We start from the raw sequence: 22,336 nt of genomic DNA, 5'->3' as shown, positions 1-22,336 counted from the left end.
AATGGGCTTTGAATGCTTCTGCAAGGAACTGCAATTTAAATGCCTAATGTCACATACACCATAATGAGAGGAACTTGGAAAATATTTTATTTAACACGTTAAATAACCATAATTCAATAAAAAAATCAATTTATTAAAATTGACATAAATATTCCATTAGGAACAAATGATTGATTCCAATTAAAATGAAATAAAAAGTTCTCAATCAACATTATGTGATTTTATCAGATCTCCTCCCCAGTTCCTGTAAGGTTGCATACAATGCTAAATGCCATTAATACCATAGGAATAGCTTTTTTGGTCAGGGAAACTAAAGTGAAAACTATTTAACGGCCAATGGAAAAAAAGAGAATCAAAGGTTTGAATTTGCAAAGCCATTGCCATAAAAGCTTAATCCCTTGTCACACAAAGGTCATCTTTCCTTTAAAATGTGTTTATGATCTTTTTGTGTATTGTATGTCCCCACAAAAGCTGCTCTGCAGTCTCAAGGATGAAGGGGCAGTTCTATGGCTCTCATGGGGGTTTATTGCCCTCGCTGGCATAAGAATAGCAAGAAGAAACCAAACTAGTGCCAATGTGACAAAGGCTGAACCCCAAGGGCTTGCATTAGCTGGCTTTCATGTAGGACATAAATCTTGCAGGGAGTAGAAATAATTAAAAAGCCCTCTCCTGGGGGCTCATGATTTGTTTTTACAATTCCTAAATTCTTTTTTTCTACAATATATAGTCCAAGTGTGATGATAATGGTGGGGAGGAGAATACTTAGTAGGGCTACTCTTTCATTTGCATGCCTTTACTACTGCTACTTTACCTTTACACACCTCATGCAGCACTACTTTGTGTAACACACAGGTCCTTAACGTCTTTACCTGCTATTCTGGACATTTTATCTACCCCACAGCCTTTTTTTCATCCTATAAAATTACTGCATTTTTCAGTGCCAAGTTATTATGCTGCTGTGGTCTCTTCCAACTGTCATTTAACTTGAATGTCATTCAAGTTAGGGAGCGTTGGCCTTCAGGGTTCCTGAACCAAGTGCCTGCCTTAGGGTAAAGTCAGATGTGTCTTGCACCCGTCTCCATCGCTCTCTGCAATTAAAAGTCAAGGTTAGGAGGTTCCATAGTAATATTGCATAGCAAAGGTAGGCTCGAATATTAGTCCCTAAAAGGCAAGCACAAAGGCTCAGCTTGAGTATACTGTTAGATTAGCATTTTGCCCTTGGGCTGCAGTTATTTAAGAATGACCAGCCTTGGTGCATCTAGGATACAGGAAACAGTTGCACTGTGTTAACAAATTTGTCTTGATGCAGAGGGGCTGGGCCATGCCATCGAGGGGCGGGGCTATGATGCGGCAATCGCCGTGTAAATCAATGAATCCTGTCCAGTTTTCCTAATTTGGAAAACTGGGCAGGAAGTTTTGACCCAGGCAGCCCTTCAAAATACCGGCCTGTCCGGGTCAAAATCGGACAGGTGGCAACCCTAGGTGCAACGGGACGCTTCTTTCTTGCACGCCAATGCGCATTCTGCACTGAAAGGCTGATGCGTTTGCCGCTTCCATGTTTATGTGCGGCAGCACATGATGTCATCATGTTGCGGCGCGAAATTCAAATATTTAAAGGGGACTTGGGCAAATGTTCATGTTCACTGTTACGATTCTGGGTTAGAGATACCAATCGTAACAGTGTGTTTAGTCTAGTGTGCAACAAGCACATACATTTGCATTGTCACTCTATCCTAGTTAAGATATGCTGTACTAAAAATGTTTGGCACATCTAGTTTCCTTACCAAAGTCCTTTTTGTCCCATGTGTTTATTGTCTTAAGTGCCCCATTTGCAATGGCATAACCAGACACAGAAGACCTTGTGGCTGCTTACGGGGCCAGGATTGTTGTTGGAGATTACATATCCCCAAATTTGCTAGGTGATATTCTGTGGCACCCAGTTTCTAGTTATTCTTTTGTGTCAAAAAATGTTTTACTTAAATCTTGTGCTCATTTTTCAGAGGGACCCAGGGGTGTGTTAGTGTAATAAATGATCCATGGAATGTTCCATAACCCTCAAACATATGCCACAGAATTATAGCTTGGAGTAGTTAATGGTAAATTTGATCTTAATAAATAAGTTTCTTATTGAGCCACCAAAATGTCTAGTGGCTTACCTGTTTTACCAATATTTATGGAAATTGTATATAAATTGGGGCCATGTGGCCTCCTATTTCTCCAGGGCAAATCTGCAGCTGCAGGGTTTGCTTCCCCTGTATTTACGCCCCTGCGTAGGGCTTTCTTGAGCTTTTGTGTTCATGGTTTCCAACTTGCACACTTGAAGATCACCTGATGGACACCCCTAATGTCTCCATAGAACCCCCAAACCTGTAGTGTTGCTCTATTAAAATGTTGGTGTGTAGGCAAAAAGTGCATATTGTACAAAACAGCAGAATTTGACAGATGAAAATATAGTAAATAGATGCATGGAGGTATGCTACAGCAGTCAGGGTGTAATGGAGGAGGCAAGGAAGGTGTTTAGAAAAAGCATGTTTGATTAATGGGGTACAGGTAGGTACATATTTGATTTAAGCATTATGTCCGGATGTAATGGTCCAAGCCATAACTACTGTCATAAAACCAAACATGGCAGTTAACCCCTTTTTACATCAGGGCAATAGTCACTTGGGGGGGAGGGGTAGAAATTAAATACTATAGAAACTAATTTTGGGTTTTTTCAGGGGACCAGAAAATTATGTAAAATCCAGGAAAATGTAAAACCAAGGAAATTGTGTTTTTAATTAGTAGTACAAGAAATGGTGTAAACTGCAGGAAAACAAAATCAGGGGATGTAAAATTGAGGTTTCATTGTATTCTTAATTATCAGTTTCTTAATCATAGGAGTGTTTTCCCACCTAACTTGGGGCACTGCCTCTTTATCTAAACCTCCTAAGGTCCTAATTACCAGTTATAAACTAATACATTATGGTTTTCATTTTATTTATACACAAATAAATTATAATGTTTTCGTTTGTTTATTTAAATGTTTTTGTGGCTCACTATAGAAATACGGATCTCCTTCCACAGAGAGGGCCTGGATGGATCTTGAATGTGTTTGGGAAGACATGTGACAGTAAAAATCAATTTCTAAGTGAATGTGTGAGACACTGACAGAATGTATTTGTGATTCCCTATGGATATGTCAGAATGTGTGTGGAAAGTAACAACATGTTGAAGACAAGGTTCAGTTAAATCTTTCTGCAGCACAGGGTTTCATTGTTTGCGTTGCAGGCTTTCAATTATTCTTTTCCTCTTTAGCGCATCACGTATTGTTGGGGAAGTCTGAATGTAAGTCAGAAAACAAGCGTGCAGCCGTTTATGGCGCTGACTGGACAATTGCCTAATCAACTCCAACGTCCTAGGCAGCAATCAGTTGGTTATTCTGTTCCTGTTTGATTACAATGGCAAGGGGTTGGCCTGATGCCTTCAGCTTATTTGCCTTGGTGAGTTAAAAAATTAATTACTGCTTGGAGCAACCTATAGCTGTCCCAAGTTGGCTTTTATTAGAGAACTCCTTCATTATTTTCCATCAGTGGATTTGCAGTTAATGGTTGCCTGGTCCCAGTCAGCTGAAATGCAGCATCTGTGCCATTGAGTAGGGAAGCCGAGGCCAAGGGAGGGGTGACAATGAGCAGGGGGAGGAGGTTGATGCTGTTTACAAATCAACCCTTATTAACGTGATGGCTTAGTCTCTAGAGGGAATGCATCCTGGAGCCTCTATCAACAGTCGCACTGTTTGGACTTAATCCCGCCATAATAACTGCTCCTCTCAACTCATCAAGCACAGCTTATTATTTAGAAAAATATAAACATACATGCATATATTATTTCCAGGCGTGTTGCAAATTTCAAGTGACGAACTAAGACACTTGTGGATATAAAGTTGTTTCTAAAAATGTCGGATGCAAAATCAGCTTTTTACATTTGCCAATAGCTAGCCTATTACAAAGAGGGACACAAACTAAAACTTCCCAGAATAGTAAGGTCTTCTCAACGGTTAGCCTTCAGAAGGTTATATTCAGAGATCATCTTAACCCTATGAAATTATTTGTATGTCTGATATTTAGCATTTTATATTGCGTATTAGGTGTGGATAATAACTACAAAGTCGCTGATTGTTTTGGTCATATATGAAATTACCTCTATTCTATTGACTAAGCTTATATATCTGTTTCAAGCAATATTAACATAAAAATGTAATGTCAACTCATTAGACTCGCATTATACAGAAAATAACATTTATAACAAAGGGAACTAGATATCATTACACACACACACACACACATATATATATATATATATATATATATATATATATATATATATATATACAGTACAGCTTTATGTGCCCCTGTGATTATTAGTCACTGTTAAACAAAACAAATTTTAGTTTTTTTACCTTCAATGTATGGCAGGTACATGTCATTTTAAATATCAGCAGTTGAATTAGTCTGTCTTTGCAAATTTTTAATAAATTGAACAAATAAGTAATTGTTGCCCTTTCATCAGGCTGGTTATTATATATATATATAAGCTTTTTTAGCCTAATCACTATTTGAGCACGCAGCACTTTAATGCACTAGTGCTTTAGGCACAATGTATTTTATTAAACTGGAAGTTGTTTTAATCATTGTTTTAAGATGATTCACTGCTGCTATTTATAAGGCCATAAAGAGTTAACTTTGCACAAGCCAATGCAGGCACAGTCACGTGATGTGGGTGGAGGGTATTTAAATGGTTTTCTATGTATGTAATATCACCTTGATAAAGGTCCCAAGAGGGACCGAAACGTCGGTTGTACATACTAATGTGACAATACAAGTTTTTTTTCACTGCAAAGACCCCTGGTGCTGGTTTTTTGTTCGTTTTGTATCAATATTCTACTCCGGGCACAGGGGCAGCTACGAGGTAGCTTTAACTGAAGGTGGGAGCTGTCCTGTTCTACATGTATCTTTGGCACACGAATGCTAATTTGACGTGCACCCCCTCACATTTGACCCAATTGAAAAGCAAGTATTTTTGAACCAAATATCTACATCAAGCATGGAGCCTGTGATGACTACTGCAGGTGAATACAGACCACATACCTCTGAGGAAGTGAATCGCATATTGTTTCCTGAGACGTTTCAAGAAACGTTTGGTAACCTGGGCCCACGTGAAACATTTCATGAACTGTTACGTTTAAAGAGGAGAGAGGTAGAGTTGCACTTACACGGAGTTTCACTCTCTGAGTACTATCGGGAGAATAAGATCCCGAGGGGATTCCGTATCAATAATGTCCCCACCTTGGGCCGCTCAAACACAGACTTTTGCAACAAATGGTGTGCAGCCCTAGATCGCTGCTCACTGGAATTAATGCTATTAGTTATAGAAGAGACGGGACGTGAGCTAAAAATCACGAGAGGAGACATACACAAGTTTGAAGCATTGAATTATGCCACCATAGCGAACGATAAAGACACTGACTGGATCAAGCGCCTTCAGGAACAGGTTACACAGTATAAAGCAGATATACTCGCCTTTAAAAGATCCAAGTTGCTGCGCGTTACACAGGATTACAGGGAGAACAACGTGTACCGCTGGAGACACGGAGGAACCTTTGGAGCGCAAAGACGGAAGCCAGCATACAGGAAACTACGGAAGCCTGCGGGGTATCAATCCAGCAGTGGTGACTCGGAGGGAGACGCGGAAGCAACGCCAGCTCCAACACAGCGCACGGATAATTTTTTAGAGCAAGGCCAAGCCGCAGCCATAGAACCTGGAGGGCACAACGACGCGGGGGTAGGAAACATAAGCACAAAAGTGCCGCTGGGCAAGCCACCTCGCCGGGGGGGGGAGAGCAACCCGGAACAAATAATCATTAACATCTCAGGACACCAACTGTCTGACATGGAGGTAAGAGTTTTATCTAAGGGGCTCACATTTGTTCCGACCAACAGGGGACGTATATTTGAGACCATGGTCGACAACTTTAAATTCACACGTAGGCTCAGACTGAAAGAGCATTTTGCAGCATCAGACAATAAGCAGTCACAGATGGAAGGGAATACTGGGCGTAACAAGTTCAAATTGAAAGGCAATTTTGATCCCATCACTAATAATGTTTCTCTCAAAGCCTTTACCAGGGTTATCAATGACCAGACACAAAAAGCAACGCAACAGGTCAAGTTTAGAGATAACTTATCCAAGGATGAGAGAAAAGCACTGAAGGATCTGTGCGATAATAAGGACATTATTATTAAGTCTGCTGATAAAGGCGGAGCAGTAGTTGTGTTGGACTATGCTTATTATCGCCAGGAGATTTTACAGCAATTGTCTGATGCCTCATGTTATCAACCAGTAATGTTTGACCCCACCTCCAAATTTCAATTACAGTTAAAAAAACTTCTGGACATGGCAGTGACGCACGGATGGATCCTGGAGGAAACGAGAGACTATCTTTATGTGGAACACCCGGTAAGGCCAGCATTTTATACCCTACCCAAGGTACATAAGAACCTCACCCATCCACCAGGGAGGCCCATTATTTCGGCTAGAGGTTCCCTAGGAGAGTGCATTGCTAAGTTTGTGGATAGGTGGCTACAACCCGTGGTGCGAGGGTTAAGCACCTTTCTGAGTGACACTAACGACTTCTTACAGCTAATCAATAGCATTCAAAGTGAAAAATTTGACTTTTATTTCGTAACTATGGACGTTAAAAGTTTATATACATGCATTCCCCATGCCCAAGGTCTGGCAGCAGTAAGAGATCTGCTAAGTAATTGTGATGGGTATGAAGGCCCTCCCATTGAATTCTTAATATCATTATTGGAATATATTCTTTTTAACAATTACTTTAAATTTGAAGACCAATTCTATATACAACTATCGGGGACAGCAATGGGATCAAATGTAGCGCCTACGTATGCCAATATATACATGTATCAATACGAAAGTGAGCACTTGTTGTGTCACCCGTTATTTCGTCGTTTTGGGGCATACTATAGGCGCTACATCGACGATTTGTTTTTTATCTGGTACGGCACCCCTGAGGATTTGATTTCCTTCACTAATGATCTCAATTCTTTACCATCTGCAGTCAAATTAACCCTGAGTTATGATAACATATCAATGCACTATTTGGATGTTACGGTTTATAAAGATGTGCCTAATAAGAAACTTCAGACAAAAATTTACCAAAAATTAACAGACAGGAACACGTTGCTTCACTACAGGAGCAGTCATCCAAAGCATTTGGTGAATTCTCTTCCAAGATCACAGATGTTGCGAGTGGTTAAAATCACGAGTGATCCTGGGGAACGAAAGGAAGCCTTGCAGGCTATGTCGGCACGCTTTTTGGAAAGGGGATACCCCTATGAAATTATTGCACAAGCCAGTGAGTGGGCATTGAGTTTGGACAGATCGACCTTATTGCGAGCCAAAAGTTCGACTCAAGATAGGAATCAGGATGACCTGTTCTATATGAACACCTATGGGCCATGTTCTTCCCTAATCAAAAAATCTCTTTTACAGCACTGGCCTTTGGTCAGCACCGACCCTGACATGTCGAAACTCGTGAACAAGAAGCTCCGTTTTGGCTTTAAACGCAATAGAAACTTGAGGGAACTACTGACACCTGCAGACCCGGCTAAGAAGTATGTACAATCAACAGGAGGCATTACGTTAAAACCTGGAGTTTTTAAATGTAATAACTGTGTGATGTGCAACACATTAATACTTGGGGATCAATTTTTTAATCCACACAGTGGGAAAGCGTACCACATAAAACATAGATTAACCTGTCGATCACAAAATGTGATATATATCATAAAATGCCCGTGTGGCCTGCTTTACTGCGGCAAGACCATGAGACAACTAAGGGACAGAATTAGTATGCATAGGTCAACGATACGGGCGGCATTAGATACTAACTAGGTGAAAGGTGAAACAGGACATATCCAAACAACCCATTGCCCAACATTGGTTTAAAGCGAATCACCCCATATCTACATTTAAATGCATGCCCATTGATATGGTAAAAAGCCCACGGAGGGGTGGTGATATTGACCGGATCTTACTACAAAAGGAAGCATTCTGGACATTTGAACTAGGGTGTGTTGCTCCAAAAGGGCTAAATTCTACCCTCCAATTAAATAGTTTTTTGGATAAGAGATAGTCTTGATGTGTATTTGAAAAAAGAAAATAGGAAACAATATAGCAATCACTTTGCTCGTTCTAACCTCTGCTAGGACTTGAAACATTGTCTAGATACGTATTATATGTTGCAAGCTAATAGTTAATATGAATATTGGTTACAGATGTAACATAGCAACAGTTTTTGATTTTTTTACTAACTAGACATGGGTTAGAAGTACACATGGTTTGTAATAACCTGCAAGTGCCGTTACAATATGTTTTTAGAGATTTTAAGCTTTTTTAGCCTAATCACTATTTGAGCACGCAGCACTTTAATGCACTAGTGCTTTAGGCACAATGTATTTTATTAAACTGGAAGTTGTTTTAATCATTGTTTTAAGATGATTCACTGCTGCTATTTATAAGGCCATAAAGAGTTAACTTTGCACAAGCCAATGCAGGCACAGTCACGTGATGTGGGTGGAGGGTATTTAAATGGTTTTCTATGTATGTAATATCACCTTGATAAAGGTCCCAAGAGGGACCGAAACGTCGGTTGTACATACTAATGTGACAATACAAGTTTTTTTTCACTGCAAAGACCCCTGGTGCTGGTTTTTTGTTCGTTTTGTATCAATATTCTACTCCGGGCACAGGGGCAGCTACGAGGTAGCTTTAACTGAAGGTGGGAGCTGTCCTGTTCTACATGTATATATATATATATATATATATATATATATATATATATATATATATATATATCTATATCTATATCTATATCTATATCTATATCTATATCTATATATATATATATATATATATATATATATATTGAATAAAGTACACCCTTTTGTAAATTATAAGGATATTATAAGTTACCAAGGAGTTTCATGACCATGTTTTTATACAGGTCATAGAACACCAAGGTAACCTCTAATATCCTCATATTTTGCAACATGGGGTACTTTATTTATTATAATACACAAGTTTCAGGGAGTCATGTGACAGAAATGACATCACTACTCACTGTTCATAACTGATGACATCACTACTCACCGTTTATAAGGATATAGATATAATATACAAGATATTCATGGCTTTTGTGTATTATATATATATATATATATATATATATATATATATATATATATATATATATATATATATATATATTATATATATATATATATATATATATATATATAAAATCTTCCCTGGCTGAAGTGGTCAGGTGAACGAGTTAACCAGAAGTATCTGACCATTATAAATATGAAAGAGTATGTGGCTTATATCTTCTCCTGGATAAGTTGGTAATCACCAAAGTTCAAATCTATCTCAGATTTTGTTTGCAGCAGTGCAAAACAAAAGGTAAACACTTTTATGCATGGAATTCTAAGTGACTTCTAATATACTTATATCATACAGCAGGGGCACAGACATTATTATTGTTGCAGTCTTGCTGTGCTGTATAAAACTTCTGCTACCTACAACTGACGGTCTCTGGGACCCCACAATGTGCAGGACCCAGGGACCACTATCCCACTTCTGATCCTGGTGGCTCCACAGTTCTATGTCATATTTCCTGCTCTCTACTGTTCTATGGAAGCAGCTATGTTCATTAAACACTTTACAAAATGCAAGTCCTTCCTCTGCTTCATTAAGCATTAGCCACCATCCTCCTTTTTTTAGGCTGAATGCTTATACGGCCTCTGGTTTTCTGTGTCATTACCCATGAAGTGCTTTTATTTATCTCTTTTTGTTTCATTGTGTCCCAGTTTTCTCAATGTCTCCTATCTTGTTTGTATCTTCCTCGGCCCTAACAGGAGAAATATGTTGCCATTATAATGTGCCATCACTGCCTCAGCATAGGAATTTTATTTAACCAATAAAGCGGCTTTTTCAATATAATTAATGTCTGAAAATGCCAGACTGATATATGTTCCTCTTCTTCATAGTTGTAGTTCTGTTGACAATTCCGCTCATTTCAGCCCATCTCTACATTCCATGCTTGCTTTAGATTTAAGAGGGAGCTTAGATGACCATAATACTAATACCTTTATTTATTCTGGACAAGGCTGGTATTTCTATTCAGGGATGGCTTTAGTGCTTGACATCCAATCTCAAATGGACCCCTGCACTCTTGTCCAAAAAAATGTATTTGCTAAAAGTACAAATGGCTTGTTAGTTTGTGTAGAATTCCTTTGCAGTTTACATAAAATTGTACAGCACTTTATAAGTAAAGTTATACATACACACAAACGTTTGTGCAGTCCTACAGCTCTTAATAAACTGCAATGTCCAAAAATCCAAGGTCTGCTGGGGTCGCTGGCAGTTGCTTTATAAAAATAAATGGAGGGTCATACGGTTGGACATTTCTGATTGGCATAATTATGTTTTTCTCCATGACTCCCTACCTTTCTATATTACCTTGGGCAATTTATTGTCTGACTTCTGTTCTGTTTGCATTTCTTCTTCCCCTACCAACATTCAGCCTCCACTATTCATGTTTTGCTTATAACTAAGGTCAACCCTTGCAAAATATTTTGTGGTCCTCACACTCCAAATGACCTCTCCTGCTGGGAAGAAGCTTTTCATAGCCATCATTCTGAAACCAGTAAAGTATATATTGATTGCGTTCTGGATTTAGGCTTTAATACCCCATTGCTCTCTTCTTCTTTAGAATGATGACATTTATGACTTTGGCAATAACGTGAAGGCAAATTCATTTAGGTTGTCTTAAAAACCTGGGTACTGCAGTTCATAGTTAATTTGTCCCCTGCAGACAATAAACCAGACTGGACTTTTTTCATTAATCTAAATAATATTTTTGGTGAATAGTTTACTTTCATTAACCTCTCTCTATCTGCAGCATCACTTTGTAATAGATCTCTGAACTCATTGCTTTAGTATTGTTCATTGTATGTTGTTATTTTTTGGGACAGACTGAAGCATAAACAAATGGATTTGGATTTTTGGATTTTTTTTTTTTTTAGCTTGCCTTTATATATTAAAACACATTTCACAGTTTTTATGTGTTATTATTGTCCTTTTACTGATACATTCAGAAATATACTTCTTTTAGTGTTTATGTTAAAAGGACAAATCCAGTTTTGCACCTTTCATGAGGCAGAGGATTAGTGAAACAGCAAATACATGGGGGAATTTCTGTTAAAGAGGATATCTGTTAAAAGGGGATGTCTACCGAAAACTGATTTTTTTTTCTATCCTTGCATAGTAAAAGAAACCTCTTCTCCACAGCTCTGTTAATTAGAAAGCATTCAAAGCATTGTGGGAACAGGAGTCTTGGAGGGGAGCTGACATGGTTGCAATGGTATGAGTAGCCAAGAACTAACTAACTACTTCTTCAAGCTTATAGATCTACTTGTTGGAACATTAGATTAATAACCAAGTGCAATTTGACTACCCACGTGTGTTGTCAAATAATACCCAGTTCACTTGTACTCCTGCCTCAAACCAGAAGTGTGGCTTTGTTAGGGCAGTGGTCTATGGGGTGATTTGTCGACATCGATTATTTAATGCCGACCACAGGTGACAAATCTCTCATCACCATTGGAAATAACTGAAATCACTTGTGGTAAGCCCAAGATATCACGAAGTCGCCCGAAGTTTCCTCACAAGGCAACTTCGGAAGAATGAAATCATGCGTTGGTTTTACCGCCGGCAATTTTAATCACTTCCAATGCAGATGCTTTTTCTGGAGATTTGTCGTTGGCAGTCGTGCGTTGGCCCTTAAAGGAAAACTATACCCCCCAAACAATGTAGGTCTCTATTAAAAGATACTGAGTAAAACAGCTCATGTGTAAAACCCTGCTTCATGTAAATGAACCATTATCATAATAATATACTTTTTTAGTAGTATGCGCCATTGGGTAATCATAAATAGAAAATTGCCATTTTAAAAAATAAGGGCCGCCCCCTGAGATCGTAAGATTCACTGTGCACACATACAAACCACATGTAAGGTCACATGATCCAATTAACAGACAGAGTTCTGCCTTTTGCTTCCTCACTTCTTCCTGTTACAGTTAGAGTTGTAGTATTTCTGGTCAGGTGATCTCTGAGGCAGCACAGATAGAGTCACGAAATGGTGGTTCAAGGCAAGAGATGTAAAAGGGCAATATTTATGTAAATATATATTCCAGTTTGGTAAGATTCTTTAATATGTCATTCAATTTGATATAAACTATCTGTTGCTTAAGTATTCATTTTGGGGGTATAGTTTTCCTTTAAGGCCAAGGTGCATACAATGCATCACTGGTGTTTTGCGGAAACGCAAAAGTAAAAATTTTCTACAAATCCTGTGTAAGCCCCATCAAGCCAATGCCTTAGCAAACATAGGGCTGAATAAACCAGATTATAGAAAAGCACCATGTGCCCATTTACTAAAGCTGCTAGAAGAGTCCTGCCTTTCCTTATCACTGTGTTTATGTTATTACTTCTCAATGCATTCAAAAATTTGTAAAGCCACAATTGACAATAGATTTTTATTTTTCCCATATTACAAAATAAAAATGTATATCTATAGCTATATATATATCTATATCTATATATATATATATATATATATATATATATATAAATTCCGAAGGTGCTTATCACAACCAAATGAAGTTTTATCACTCAGCTTATAATTTATAACAAAAGTTTCAGTGCATAAAAATAATATTCCATCCTTAAAAAATTAATTAATTAAAATTATCATTATTAGAAGCCCCTATATAAACCCTGACCACAAATATAATTTCCTTCTATTTCTTATTATACTATTAAACCTATAAAAACACAGTTTATAAAAATATATAACATTATGCAACTACAAAAACATTGTTCTTAAAATAGGGACTAATTCCACCAGAAAGCAAACCCTTTAAACCTACTGTATATTATAGTCTTATGTTATGATGTGGCTTTAGGGATATTCATAATGGAACTACTTCATTTCAATATCCTATTAAGGGGCCTATTTATCATGCTGTGTTAATTGATTTACAACATGCAAGTTGTGTAAAAAAAAGGAGTTTCAAATAAACGGCAAATCTATAAATGTAATTTAAAGAATGTATGAATGAATTAATTTTAAAAATAATTTCCTTTTTCTCTGTAATAATAAAACAGTACCTTGTACTTGATGGTAACTAAGCTGAATAAATCCATATTAGTGACAAAACAATCCCATTGTGTTTATTTAATATTTAAATGATTTGTAGCAGACATCCATACAGAAATATACCTTATCCAGAAATCCAAGGTCCCAAGCATTTAGGAAAAAAGACCAATATAAATACAGTATGTTCACATAAAGTAAAATTTTGATGGTATGATATATATATATATATATATATATATATATAAATATAAATTCACACTTTATGGCCAAAGATACCCAAACACTCCTTTTATGGGTGTCTTCTGTTGGAACACTTAGGGGCCCATTTACTAAGGGTCGAAATGAATTTTCTAATTCAAAAACTTCAACCATCAAATAGGCCAAAATTAGATTTGAATTGAAAAAACGTAAAATTCGAATTCGACACTTCGCCACCTTAAACCTGCCGAATTGCTGTTAAGCCTATGGGGGACCTCCTATAACCTTCCTGAGTGTTTGGCTAAGTTTTGAGTAGTAGTGTTTTTTGTAGAATTGTTCGAATCGTTAGATCGAACGATTTTTACTTCAATTGAAAACGGGCGTTTTCCATCAAAAAAATACTTTGACTATCAAAGTATCAAATTCGATGGTCAAATTTCAAAGTTTTTTAACTTCGAAATTCGACCCTTAGTAAATGTGCCCCTTACTGGTAAGTTCCCAAGTGTCCCTGGAAAAAATGTCACAAGAAATATTGGTTGAAGAATGTTTTTTCATGGACCTATGGCCAGACACAAGTTCAGAATTACCATGTGCAATGCTGCCAAGGGCACGTCCCATAGTGTTAATTTAGGGATGTGTTCCGTTTTCTGACTGAGCCCTGCACCTTGTGACATCCTCAGCAACTACCTACATCTGAATGAGGCACAAGTTTGTTAATGAGTCCTGTATTCTCCTAGACACCATGCTATTTTTGGGCGGAACCACAATTGAGATTCATCCCTGGCTCTTATTTATATCTTGCTAAACTGGCAATTTATGCTCATAGCATGAGATTAAGCCACTGATATATTGGGGCAGATTCGGCTAGCGCCCACTTTGCTCACATCGCAACATTTCGCCAGCCGTAGATTCTCCAGGACAACACTAATTCACTAAAATCTGAAGTTGCGTCCAGGGCCCTGAACGCTGGCGAAGTAGCGCTAGCATTACTGCGGCAAGCGAAGTGAAGTTGCGCTAGCGTTGGCAAATTTGGATACGGCGGGAAGTTAAAGTTGAATGGACGTATATGTTGCAGCAAATACATTACATTACACAAGTCTAGGGAACCTTAATAAAATAAAATAGAGTTGTTATAATGCCCTACACATGAGCCCAGTGTATAGTTTATGTGACCTATGTTAAGAAATGTAGGGGGGAAGCCAGGTACCCCAGAAAAAATTTACAATCTTTTGCAGCCAATCACCCTAAAAAATGAAGCGTTTTTTGGGACTTAGAAAAATGTTCAACTATTTTTTGAGGAAATCCTATCTAATCTATTGCACTTTGCCTGGTCTGAGGTGGCGAAGGCAACTCTGGCGCAAGAGTAAAATCTGCATCTTAGTGAATTTGCATAGTTACGTCCCTTCACCAGATTGCAACTTCGCCAAGCGTAAGAGAACGAATTACTGCTAGAGTTTATCTCCTTTGCTAGCGAAGTTACGCCTGCGCACCTTATTAAATCGGCAAAGTAACGAAATGACGCCACACTGGCGAATTTTCGCTAACGTTAGTCACTACGCTCTTTAGTGAATCTGCCCCTTAGTCTGAAGGTATATGCTAGGAATAACACAAAGCAATATAAGTACAAACACCCATCACCTTCCTCATTACATAGTAATGCTTCAATACAAACATCAGTGTCTCTTCTTGAAATGAGATCCTTTCAGTGATTTCTTCAGCTCTGTCAGATCAGGCCTTGTTAGAGAAAGACTGTGGCATATTTCATTGCACTCTGTATGTTGACTACTGAAGAAGTAGGCTATCCCTTTTTTTCCAAAGTTTATGCAGGTGGATACTCCCTTAGAACTGTTATCCAAAGAATTATTTTGAACTGAATGGATCTGAGGATCTGTGAGATAAATCAGCGCTTCTCCTTTCTTACTCTCTGTCACCCAACCTGTAACAGGGAAATAATCATCAATAATCAAGGTTTATTATAGGGACTACACAATTCTGTTTCCCGCTAAACCATTATCAATAAAAATGCACTTTTTATGACTTTTTATGAAAAAATCATTTGTGGCATCAAAGGCATTAAAACTCTGTGGAAGGTACAATAGGAGTAGGGATGTCGCGGACTGTTCGCCCGCGAACTAATTCGCGCGAACATCGACTGTTCGCGTACGCCGAATGTTCGCGAACGTCGCGCGACGTTCGCCAATTTGGGTTCGCCTTAGCTGGCGCTATATATATATTTTTTTTTATTTTACTTATCTTACTGTTCTTTAACATGTCCAGTGCTGTTTGCTGTTCTTCATAGTAGTGCACCAATAGTAGTGCACTTGCAGGCATTGTTTGCCCAGTGTGTTCTTCAAACAACTGCCACCTAGCTGTGTGAGCTTTTTCACATTCTGTCTAAATATCAATAATAATACCGTCTCCAGAAACACCACCTGAGTGACGTTTTCCAAGCAGCAATAATATATTCCGTATCCACTGCTGTAGTGTATACGTTGACCTTGCAGGCATTGTTTGCCCAGTGTGTTCTTCAAACAACTGCCACCTAGCTGTGTGAGCTTTTTCACATTCTGTCTAAATAACAATAATAATTCCGTGTCCGTAAACATCAACTGAGTGATGTTTTTACAGCAGCAATAATATATTCCGTATCCACTACTGTATACGTTGCCCTTGCAGGCATTGTTTGCCCAGTCTTTAACCAAGTGCCACCTAGCTGTGTGAGCTTTTTCACATTCCGTGTCCAGAAACATCACCTGAGTGACGTAGTGTGATTTCTGCCCTTTACAGCACAAAACGCAGCGCTGTGTCAACAATGTATTTTTCAGATACATTTTTGCCCTTGATCCCCCTCTGGCATGCCACTGTCCGGGTCGTTGCACCCTTTAAACAACTTTAAAATCATTTTTCTGGCCAGAAATGTCTTTTCTAGTTTTTAAAATTCGCCTTCCCATTGAAGTCTATGGGGTTCGCGACGTTCGCGAACCGTTCGCATTTTTGGACGCAAGTTCGCGAATATGTTCGCGAACATGTTTTTCCGCCGTTTGCTACATCCCTAAATAGGAGTCAAGAGGGAGTTTATTGTCAGTTCATCCATATACGTTTGTACAGTACACAGTGAAACGAACCAACGTTCCTCTAGGACCATGTTGCTACACAACATAGATGTACCAGACAACAGACAAAAAGTGCAAAATATGCAACTCCTGTAAGACAGGACAGCACAGTGCAGGGACAGGACAAGACACACTCAGCAGATGTAATATGTTAAGTAAATAATGCTAAACGTAAGACATGATGGGTGTATCATTGTGATATGATAGTAGTAAGAACATGATAAAGTGCAGGTGTGCTCATAAAGAACAATTGTATCAAATGGATATTTATTTATACAATAAGGTCAGATGGAGTGTGAGAGAGATCTGTCCGGTCCCTGAGTATTCAGGAGCCTTATGGCTTGGGGGAAGAAACTGTTACACAGTCTGGTAGTGAGGGCCCTAATGCTTCGGTACCTTTTTCCAGATGGCAGGAGTGTGAACAGTGAGTGTGAGGGGTGTGTTGGATCAGCCACAATTCTGGTGGCTTTACAGATGCAGCGAGTGGTGTAAATGTCCATGATGTAAGGAAGAGAGTCACCTATGATCTTCTCTGCTGTCTTCACTATCCTCTGTAGGGTCTTGCGCTCCATGACAGTGCAGTTCCCAGCCCAGACAGTGATACAGCTGCTCAGGATGCTCTCGATAGTCCCTCTGTAGAAGGTTTTGAGTATGGAGTGTGGAAGTTGGGATTTCCTCAGCTTGCGCAGGAAGTAGAGGCACTGTTGGGCTTTCTTGGCTAAGTAGCTGGTGTTTTGGGACCAGGTGAAGTTCTCACCCAGGTGGACACCAAGGAATTTGGTACTTTTGACGATCTCCACATTAGAGAGGTCAATGTACAGTGGCAGGTGGTCACTCCTAGTCTTCCTAAAGTCAACACCCATCTCCTTTGTTTTGTCTACATTGAGAGACAGGTTGTTGGTTCTGCAGAAGTCTGTTAACCGTTGCACCTCCTCTCTGTATGGTGACTCGTCATTATTGCTGATGAGACCCACCACGATTGTGTCATCAGCGAAACAACAGCAGTTGCTCAGAAAGCAATGGAGCAAATACTGTTACTTAAAAAGGAGAACTAAAACCCCCAATAACAAAAGCCCCCACCTACTAACCTAGATATCCCCCTCCCTGCTTCCCCCCACATAGTTCATTACCCCTAAAAGTGTCCAGAATATATTGCTCGTAATTTTTACTTGATTCTGACTGCATTTTCCTAGTGTACAGAATATATCTGATCCCTCTGCTGAAGGTGTGAGACGGGAGCACCTGAGCCCAACATATACTTTCCAGAGACATATATTGTATGTAATGCATAGCCATGTGACCGCAGCATAATTAAACCAAGTCAGTATTGGAACTTTTCAGGGTATAATGTTAAAGTAAAAGCCCCAGCTTTGAATTGTTACTATTAAAAAATGTCACAGTGCAGTGTCAGCATTCTAAAATGTCAGGTTAAAACTGAGCAGGGACACACAATATGGAAGAAATTCTACATAAGCCAGAAATCTCACCAGCATTCCTTTAATCCATTTTCAAAAGAGCAAACCTTTTTTCATATATTTAATTTTGAAACTGGCATAGGGCTAGACATGTTGATAGTTTCCCAGGTGCTATTTTCTTAACAATAGATATTACTGTATTTTTTTACTTTTGGTAAACGACAGCATATTACATTACAATTTACCTTGCAAATCCACGACGATGTCCGAATGATTTGAAAATTCGTATGTGAAATGTCCGAACGCTAAGCCATACTTTGTTGCTTCATACTGCGTTTTAACAGCTTGTGCATTATTAGATAATTTTACAAACTGCCCTAGAATGTACGGCTCCACGCTCACACATCCTTTAATGCACTTGTCTTCTAGTATCTGGAAGACAGCACAATAAGAAAAACAATGTTAACAATAAAAAATGGTTTGATATAGTATATAGATTATAGTATTCCTGGCATATGGATGCCAGCTTGAACAAATACTACCCTATGATACACATTTGGCTGTTTGACCACAGCATATGGAGGATTCACAGGGCCATATTTGCGCTCTAATGATACATTTTGAACAATTCAGACTTTCAGGGGCAGATTTATTAAGGGTCGAATAGTACATTCGAATTCGAATTTTTTTTTTAACTTCTTTATTGATGTCAGTCAAATATGTATACAGCAACACAGAATGTAATATTGTACAGACATTGTACCTTTCACACCATAATCAAGGTCACTATAGTAGCTAAATAAAGCATTCTGTTAAACAGCAGTATCAGGAATAAACACGTGCAATAACACATATCCGAAATACAGCCAAACTGTAAATACAAGAAATAAAAAAAAACAAACAAACATACGGAAGGTTTCCCAAAAAAAAAAAAAGGGGGGGGGGAAGGGAAAAGGATCAACCACACCATGTAGTGGAATCTGCCTCAGCTTGAAGTGAGAGTCTTGTTTTGATGCAAGTCGAGAGATGAAAGAGAGGGCCATAAAAAAGCAAATAGAAAAGCGTCCTGACTGTAGGTCCTCCAAGCCTATGGAGTACTTTGAATTCGAATTTTTGAATGTTTTTTGGTGTCAAAATTCACACATTTGAATTTTAATCCCCCAATTCGAATGTGAGATTTATCACAACTTGACCACAAAACCACGGAAACAGTTCTAATTCGAATATTTACCATCTAAAACCTGCCGAGTTCATTTATAAGTCAATGGCAGAGGTCTGTTGAACCATTTGAATATGTTAATTGCCTTTCTGACATTCAAGTTTTTTTCGGAGGGAAAACTTGATTCAAATTCGATTCGAATATAAGACGTTTCTAATTTTTTTCTTAAATAACCTTCCATTTGAGTATATTCTAATTTATTAGAGTACAAAATTCATATAAATTCTAAATTTAACCTTTGATAAATCTGCCCATCAGCTACATAGAAAAAAATAGAGAAAGTAACATAACAAAGGCAGCAGGTCTCACTAAGCACAGGGCAGGGTAAACAGCAAAAACAACAGACCCAAAGTGTCATGGTCTGCGCCCTAGCCCTTGGTGTGCACCTAAAGGCACATCTTCTTGTGCTTTCAGAAGGTAACCCATGGAACTGCACCTTTCTATAAATTAATTTATCAATTAATTTAACACACCCACCAGGGGGCAAATATGTGGCAAGCTCATGAATGTACAATGACCTTCTGTTGTTCTTGCAAATTATATTCAAATAGTCATAGTAGGTTGGTGTATGGGGGATCTTACCAGGAGTATAAAGGAAGGTATATAAAATATTTGGGTTAGAATGTTTAACTCATACAGCCTTTTGTTAAATTCTGTCACATAGTACTGAGCAGTCATTTGGCGCTCGACATCACTGAAGTGGTAAAGAAGTTCTTTTGGTTCTTTGTACTCTTTGCCAACATATCTACAAGAAAGATGCATGAGATAATCAGAAAGTATCCCTTCATGGTACATCCTTTATCATTATTGTGTCCCAGGAACGGTACTTAATGCATTCTTTAAGCAAAACATATTCAAAGTTAAATTATAAATATATTGCAAAATAAAAAAATATGATTTACATAGTAACATAGTAACATAGTAAGTAAGGTTGAAAAAAGACACATGTCCATCGAGTTCAAACTTTTATTTCTTATTATTATATCTTAATACTGTCAACACATTGACCCTATAAAATGAAATACTCTTTATAATGTCAAGTAATTCTCCAGGAATGCATAGATAAGGAAAAACATTGTTTGTAGAATATTGTCTGTAAGCAAATGGCCACAAGACACTTTCCCAACAGTAACAGGTAGAATTCACCCGAAAGTGACCTCAATAATGCAAGATATATGAAGGGGGGTGGTGTGTGGATGAATATTACCCAAGTGGCTTATTTAGCTTGCAGGCGGAAACCTTAGATCACAAGGGCATAGGCCTTTGCTGTTAGGGTTATGGCACTTATGGAGTTTTGACCATCTCTGTTCTGCAGTGTGTCAAGTATGATCTAGTCCTGTTTTTTTGAGCTCTAAAGCCCTCTTCACACTAAGGGGCATCTTTATCAAAGGTTGCGGTTTCCGGAAAAATTTAAGTTTGTGAGGGTAGTTTTCATGTAGAAGTAAATGGCAGAGGTCCCTTGAACAACTTAAAGATGTTAATAGCCTTCATAAATTTTAAGTATTTTCAGTGGGTTTTACCCAAAAACTCGATGAATTCACGTTTTCAGGGTTCAAATGCACTGATTCGAGTTTTTTCCATTAAAGTTTTTCCTTAAATCGGAAAATATTTAAGTTGTGAATTCATTCAAGGTATAAAAAACCTATATATATATATATATATATATATATATAGTTATATATATATAGTTACTGAGAGTAATAGAGAGTAAAACTATTACCTTGCTAATGTCTCATCTTGGTGCAGAAAGTGTATCCAAAAAGCATTTCTCTGTTTGCCCTGCTTTGTCACTGCCACATTGTCCCCACAGTGCACCACTGTCTCCTGAGCTGTCCACATCCCAGATTTCTTTGAAAATTTAAGAAGCAAGGCATCTATAGTAATAAGAAATTATTCAGCCATTAGCGTTGTGTTTTAAACTGTGAGAAATCTATTCAAACACCATCATATCATATTGAATAATATAGCATAATAATGTAAAGAGATATGCTGGGGAATGCCCATATAACACACATGTACCTGTGTCATGCCGCATTTCATACACAGACTCTGCTCTATTTATGATGTATTTATGATATTTATGATTTAAACTCTGTAGAGAGTGTAAAAAAAATGCTTTTGCCTCTGGTTTTCACACTTTCCCCCTTGCAACCTCAAAGTAAGCAATCCCTTAAAACTGCAAGCTTCACCAGTAAGACCTTCATAGAAACTAAGAAAAAAAGGGGCAAAATTATTATTTATTATTAATAACTAAAATAAATAATTATGAAATTGCTAAATTTTGCAATTAGGATGCAATAAGGCAAGGCCACAATGAAAAATGCAAATATTTTAATTATCTGTTTCTTGGGGTAAAGGAAGACGCGCTAAAATAGTTATTTCAGTATAATGGATTTAGTTAAACCCGGAGAGTGCTTATAATGGTTTTCTACCCAGGGGTTCTAAGAAGTGTGAAATTTGTCTTTTCAGTTTTCCTGAAGAATGAGCCATCAGCAGCTGTTGCCTATTAAAAATTCAGACATAGGAAGTCTTTGGCAAAGCACAGCCGAATTAGAACCTATTTGATGCTACAGCTAACTACTAAAGCAAACATTATGTACCATAAAAAGAACTGGACAATAGACTGATCAATAATAGCAACAGGATTTGGCATACTATATTCTAATTATGGAAATGGGAAAGGCTCTATGATAAACATATCTGCAACATATAATCAAAGTTTTAACTAAAATTTAAACTCTACAGCATGAAAGTAATTTATGTATGTTCCTTTTAAAATGCCTTCCCACCTTTGAATTTACAAGTTTAATTAAGTCTACAACTTAGTTCAAATTGTATTAAAATGGCATACAATTAGCCAATGGAGGTTACCTACTACATAAATGCAGGGCAGGGTTTAAAGAGCTAAAAAAGACACAATCTGCCATATTGTTTACACTTTGTGCTCTGCTCTGCTATGATTTAAACAAATTAAATGATACACATGATGATAAAGATAAGGGTAATTTATTTACTGAAGCATTGCCATTTTGGATGCAAATTGCCTGGTTGTTTTACCAGAATACAGCATTTAACCCATAATTCCCATGTAATGGCAGCCACCAGGTAG

At 38.0% G+C, this 22,336-nt stretch overlaps 2 protein-coding genes across 4 annotated transcripts in view; one reads left to right on the top strand and one right to left on the bottom strand.

Annotated features, from left to right (window-relative positions):
• Nucleotides 1-5,877: 5,877 nt before the first annotated feature.
• On the top strand, nt 5,878-8,870 carry LOC121403011. The gene is made up of 2 exons (XM_041590159.1): nt 5,878-6,495; nt 7,552-8,870. The coding sequence occupies exons 1-2, from the start codon at nt 5,929-5,931 to the stop codon at nt 7,951-7,953; spliced, it is 969 nt and encodes a 322-aa protein (XP_041446093.1). The 5' UTR covers nt 5,878-5,928; the 3' UTR covers nt 7,954-8,870.
• Nucleotides 8,871-14,765: 5,895 nt separating this feature from the next.
• The window catches only part of alpk1.L (alpha kinase 1 L homeolog), an 81,483-nt gene continuing 73,912 nt past the window's right edge, over nt 14,766-22,336 (bottom strand). For all 3 annotated transcript variants that reach the window (XM_018251366.2, XM_018251372.2, XM_041590154.1), the window contains 4 exons: nt 20,948-21,101; nt 19,810-19,972; nt 18,254-18,440; nt 14,766-15,416 (listed from right to left, as the gene is read on the bottom strand). In XM_018251366.2, coding sequence (XP_018106855.1) covers nt 15,154-15,416; nt 18,254-18,440; nt 19,810-19,972; nt 20,948-21,101 — 767 coding nt within the window. In that variant the 3' untranslated portion in view covers nt 14,766-15,153. The remainder of the gene's footprint in view (nt 15,417-18,253; nt 18,441-19,809; nt 19,973-20,947; nt 21,102-22,336) is intronic.

Source organism: Xenopus laevis, chromosome 1L (genome assembly GCF_017654675.1).
Source record: "Xenopus laevis strain J_2021 chromosome 1L, Xenopus_laevis_v10.1, whole genome shotgun sequence".
NCBI lineage: Eukaryota > Metazoa > Chordata > Amphibia > Anura > Pipidae > Xenopus > Xenopus laevis.
This window is presented reverse-complemented; position numbering and strand designations above follow the sequence as displayed.

Excerpts from the sequence above, each read along its gene's own strand:
- LOC121403011 (XM_041590159.1), top strand. The coding sequence starts at position 5,929 with ATGGAGGTAAGAGTTTTATCTAAGGGGCTCACATTTGTTCCGACCAAC. Across the intron at positions 6,496-7,551 it reads ATCTTTATGTGGAACACCCG|CACTGGCCTTTGGTCAGCAC; the intron begins GTAAGGCCAGCA and ends TCTCTTTTACAG.